Below are 5,465 nucleotides of genomic sequence, written 5' to 3' on the forward strand. Positions count from 1 at the left end.
CCCCTTGCCACAGACGCACAATCATTATATCAAGTGCCGGGTGAGAAAACAAATAAATAATGCCACTGACATCAATCATACAGTACGGTACCGACAAATGCTCTCCAACAGAAGCAGCAGCAGCACCCCGTCACAGATCGTAGTTCTCATTTTCCCCCTCCAACTTCGCCTTTCCGGGGCGCGCATGACCGATAATGAAGTGACCGTCGGGATCCAGCAGCTCCGCTTCTGTTTCCTTTCTCCACGAGAAGCGCAGCACACGAGAGTAGTTCCGCCCCTCCCAGCCTTTGTTGTCAAAGTTCTGCTCCGCAATGTACACCAGCAGCGGTTGCATCCGTTTCTTCCGCAACTCCACGAGTCGCGTCTCGCCGCCCGCGGCCTTCACATCATCCACGACATCCACCACTACCGCCATGTGGCCCACCGGGAGGTCCTGCTCAGGCTGTGCCGACCACACCACAATATCCGCGACCCTTGGTGCCTGGCGCTTACGCTCCTTCTTCGTATTGGCTTCTGCATAGTTTGGAAGCTGCACGACCTCGTAGGTGAGCTGTGATTCAAATGGATCCCCAAACGAGAGTCCCGACCAGTATTCGTCGTAGTCATTCTCGTTAAAGGTGAAAAAAATCCCACGATGAAAGTAGTAGAAGCGCGTAATGAATTCTGCCGCGTCCCAGCAGTGACCCATCGCACGGAATAGGCCCACACTGTCTGAGATTGGGGTTCTCCGCACGTCAAGCGGGTCACCCAGCGCTGCGTACGAGCGCACCTCTGTCGTCCAGAGGCGATGGCAGTTGCTAAAGGCTGGTATGCCGTGGGCGTAGCCAATGACGGCGTCGTACGGGGAGTTGCAGTGGTCCAGCGGGTTGAAGGCGTCGCGGTAGGGGTGCACGGCGGGCTGCCTGGCGCGGCGCCGCCAGGTGTCGAGGAGAACGTAGCCGAACAGCAGCACCGCAATGAGGGCCGGTACTGCTAGCCTGAAACGCTGCTTGGCAACGGGAGAAACCATAACGCTCTATTGAGGTCTTACCCTTCCTCCTTTCTTGTTGTCTGTGCTTTGCGTTATGCCACACGCTAGACGGTGTTCCACACTCCACGGCCAAACCAACAAGAATACAAAGGAATGGAGGAGCAAACCCCCTCTCCACCCACACACACAGGGACAGCGCAGTCTCCAGGCTATTCCAGGCCTACCACACCAGTACCTTGCACAATACACCACGCCACGCTGCCGCTGCCACCACCACCACCACAATGGAATCCAGCGAAGTTGGGATAATCACATCTGTTGCGCGTGGCTGATATCGGCGTGAATTGCTCCGCAGCGGAGAGCGATAGGAAGAGATAAAAATCAAAAAAAAAATTGCGACCCAGCGCCCTGTACATCTCAATGGACTGAGGCACCGTGCACAATATGAATCACACAATCCGAAAAGAGAAAATAAGAGGCATGCAGAGGGGCAATGAGCGAAATGAGACCACCTGTAACGATAGTTAGTGGTAGCCGCATGACACGGCCTCCCCTCTCACTCTTCCACCCCCCTTGCTCACGGACACACACACACACAGACACACACACACACAAACAGAGAAACATACAAATAACACGACACCCTCTACCGGCGGTCAGAGATCACCTGCGCCAGCCTCATTGTCACCACGCACAAGCAACTTGCCGGCTCGGAGTCTCCCAATGATTTTTACACCATCCGGATCCAGAAGCTCCGCTTCTGTTTCCTTCCTCCACGAGAAGCGCAGCACACGAGAGTAGTTCCGCCCCTCCCAGTCTGTATTACCGTAGTTCTGCTCCGCAATGTACACCAGCATCGGTTGCATCCGTTTCTTCCGTAACTCCACGAGCTGCGTCTCGCCGCCCGCGGCCTTCACATCATCCACGACATCCACCACCACCGCCATGTGGCCTTCAGGGAGATCGTGCTCAGGCTGTGCCGACCACACCACAATATCCGCGAACGTTGGTGCCTGACGCTTACGCTCCTTCTTTGTATTGGCCTTTGCATAGTTTGGAAGCTGCACGACCTCGTACTCTTGTGTTGTTGCGTACTTCATCTTCCTCACTGGGTTGTGGAAGTATTTAGCGTTCCACCATTCCTCCATATTTCCCACTGCAAGGAGCGTGCGGGCCTGGTGATGGTAGTAGAACCGAGCGACGTACTCCGTTGGAGTCCACGGCTTCCCTGCGAAGAAGCTACCCGGTGAGCCATCACTTTGGAACGCAACGCTATCCGGCTCACCAAAGCGTGTGACGCTCATCAGATTCGCCCGGTGACTGCGGTGACAGTTACTAAACGCCGGGATGCTGTGGGCATACCCCAATAATGTGCTGAACGGGGTCGTGCAGTGCTCCAATGGGTCAAACAGTCGTTCTGTACTCCCAGAAAAGCGATTAAACATGCTGCTGCTGCTGCTGTCATTTTCCCAAGTTAGTAGACGGAGCCCTAGTATAAGCAGCCCCAACGCCCCAATGGCAATCCGCCATGTCTGCTTACTTGCCATCGAACCAATAGCGACGATTTGCGCCTAATAGTTGCTGTTTCGAGAAGCTTATAAAGAAGGAAGGAGGAGTGAGGCGCTGAGAATTGTTTCGGTCGCTTTTTTAAAATCTTCCCGTACCCCCCGCCGCACGTACTCACTCCCTCACTCACTCAGGCCAACAGAATGGAACAAGGCCCTCATTTCCCCCGTCTTCCGCCGCCGCTGATGTATCGTTACGCTTCTTTTAAATAATAATAATAATAATAATAATAATAAGAAACACCAAACAAGGAGAGTGGAAAAGCAAAAAAGCAAAACAAATGAGAACCCTAAAACCCATTCACATCCTAGCTCCGGTGTGGCGCGTGGAAAAGAAAAAAAAGATCCCTGCAACAATAGCAGCTGCTGCGCCAGAGATCAAGGGCCCTGCTTACCGCCTTTTCGCTGACTCTTTCGAGGACGTCATTCAACCAACCGATAAGTAAGTAAGCGGCACAACACCACAACAGTTTCGACACTTCCGCCGTCTGCCTCAGTAGATACAAAGACAGTTACACCCCTTGGGACAGCAGCGCACACTCTCATCGTCCCACCATGCAATGATGTGGGCGAGGTGACCGCCATGCCCACAGCGGGCACACTGAACAGTTAGGCACCCGTCCTCAGAGGCGAAGCGCAACGACACCCTACAACCACCTACACTATCGTCAATATCTGCAGTACCACAACTAAAGGCAGTAGTGACGGGCCGCGTTGTGTTGCGCAGCAATAGGAGCCCACAAACAGCACACTCAGTGATCGGTGGGTGACCTTCTGGTGCGGCAGCGCCTCCATTGTTGTTCTTATTTTTGCTATTGCAACCGTCGCTACCATCAACAGTAGTAGTACTGCCACCCCCACTCCGACTCCCACCCCCACAAGCAACAGGCGTGGGAAGTTTTGAAGCACGGTACGCATTTTCAATGGCCTTCTTCGCAACTTCCGCCTCACGAAATTTGATGGCAGCGCCTACAACGGAGAACACTGTTGCGACCAGCGTCACGCAGCGGTAGCACTCCACCGGATCAATGAGATGCGGGGCGAGGTCGAGCAGAAGCGGCCGGTCGCTCAGTATGGCAGGCAGCATGAGGCAGCAAATGGCAACTCCCGCCCAAAACGGCTGCCGCTGCGCTTGCATCGCCTTCACGACTTCATGCAAGGCGGGTGCCGCGAGCTGCAGCGCGTAGAGTGACGTCGCGTGCGGTGACGCGCCCTTCACAATGTGGCGCAACACACGAAGCGCCGTAGAGACCCCACGAAGCGCCTTTCCTTCCCGACAAATACGAGCGTTTTTGCGCAGAGCCTCACAGGGGTCGTCATCGCAGAGGCAGACGTCGCTGAGCTGGTAGACCTCTGTGTGCAGGATGTTTGCCGCCACCAGTACGGAGGGCAGTACTGTCCCAGGAACACCGCCGCCGCGGGCAGTCGTCATGCGAAGTGCTTGACACTTCTGGCGGGGTCGCTGCTGCTGTTGGCTGTAGGTGCCCTGGGGCTCAGCAGATTCCGTGGAACCCGTATGACTTCGGTTCACAGCACCACCGGTGCGGTACGACGACACACCAGATCGTATTGTGCTAAACGACGGCATCCGCGCAGACCCGGCTGTCACCTCAGCACTCATTTCCGCATCACTTCGGTTGTCTTCTGCAGACCACCAGAGCCCCCACGCCAGAACACCGCCGTGCGGCATAAAAATCGCAGCAAAATCACGCCTTGGCCTCTGCACTCTTGTGCCATTAACATCATCCAAGAAATGCGTTCCACGGCCTTGCCGTGGGAAGCTGCCGCTGTTGTCATCATCCAGCGCTGTCATGCTGCTCATAGAGGCATGATCTCGCATCACAGCTCCGAGTGGCGGTATGATGCAGCCGTCATCCAGCTCCAGCGCCGCCCACCAGCTACAGAGGAAGGCAAACTCTGACAGAAACGGTGATGCAGTGCTGTTACTGCTGCTGTTGCCGCCACCACCGCTGCTGCCGCACTGCTTCTTCAAGTTGAGTGAAGCCTCCGCCAAGGGGTTTGGGGCATCTGACATCGCACGTGTTGACACGCGTGCGGGGTCACGGCTGGAAAATGCGTAGTATCCGGAATCCGTGCCGACACTTCCCTCACAGGTGGCACCAAAGGACTTCTGTAGTTCCTCAATGCGTGACAGCACACCCTCCAAAACGAATGGCCGCAGTTTGGCGCGCCGACATGCGACATCAGCGTAGGAGTACGAGCCCCTGTCGTCCATCAGGTGCCATGCGCACGTTTCTGCTGGGTATGATAGACCAAAGACAACCTCCCAGTCGACACACAACACAACGTGTTGGCCTTCGTTGACGTTTTGCTTGCTACTGCTACTGCTACTGCCACTGCTCCTGCTTCCACCGTTAACATAGGGGCGCTCAAATCTTATTTTCACACTGCAGGCTCCGTTGTGACGCCACAGTGGGTTGCAGACAACAACGGAGCGGCGCCGCAACTCGCCCATCGGCAATGTACTCTCTTCAACGGAGCTGCTGAAGGAGGCGGCAAGGCGTTTGGCAAGCCCCACATCTTGTTCCACTGCGGACGCAGACGACATGCCTCACCTCTCTTTTTCTTCTATCTCTCGCCTACTTCACTGTGCAAGACGGGCGCGTGCGAGTGACACGCCGTGAGGGGGACCACGCAATGCCCACCACCGTTGCGTCGCTGCAGGAACAGCGGCGGCCCCAACGCCAAGCTAAAGAAAAGGAAACACACACACTTCAATCGCGACGCCGTATCCCGAAACAACAACAACAACAACAAGAAAAAAAAAGCCACCATTAACGAAGAAGAAGGGACTTGGGACATACACACTACTGACTAAAGGGACACCCTGCAGATGTTCTGCTGCTTCATTTTGTTTCACTGCTTCCATCTGTCTTGTTGCCTGTGTGTGGGCCCTGTCTCAGCCCCCC

At 55.4% G+C, this 5,465-nt stretch overlaps 3 protein-coding genes across 3 annotated transcripts; all 3 read right to left on the reverse strand.

Moving 5' to 3' along the window:
- Positions 1–130: 130 nt before the first annotated feature.
- DQ04_05311000 (D-alanyl-glycyl endopeptidase-like protein) lies at positions 131–1,009 on the reverse strand (the record flags this gene model as incomplete). The annotated part of the gene is made up of 1 exon (XM_009314109.1): positions 131–1,009. One exon carries the CDS (start codon positions 1,007–1,009, stop codon positions 131–133), a length of 879 nt encoding a protein of 292 aa, XP_009312384.1.
- A 617-nt stretch (positions 1,010–1,626) lies between these two features.
- On the reverse strand, positions 1,627–2,517 carry DQ04_05311010 (D-alanyl-glycyl endopeptidase-like protein; the record flags this gene model as incomplete). Its single annotated transcript, XM_009314110.1, has 1 exon — positions 1,627–2,517. One exon carries the CDS (start codon positions 2,515–2,517, stop codon positions 1,627–1,629), a length of 891 nt encoding a protein of 296 aa, XP_009312385.1.
- A 511-nt stretch (positions 2,518–3,028) lies between these two features.
- Positions 3,029–5,104, reverse strand: DQ04_05311020 (hypothetical protein; the record flags this gene model as incomplete). Its single annotated transcript, XM_009314111.1, has 1 exon — positions 3,029–5,104. One exon carries the CDS (start codon positions 5,102–5,104, stop codon positions 3,029–3,031), a length of 2,076 nt encoding a protein of 691 aa, XP_009312386.1.
- Positions 5,105–5,465: the final 361 nt, after the last annotated feature.

This window comes from Trypanosoma grayi, assembly GCF_000691245.1.
Source record: "Trypanosoma grayi strain ANR4 Tgr_531_V1, whole genome shotgun sequence".
NCBI classification, from domain to species: domain Eukaryota; phylum Euglenozoa; class Kinetoplastea; order Trypanosomatida; family Trypanosomatidae; genus Trypanosoma; species Trypanosoma grayi.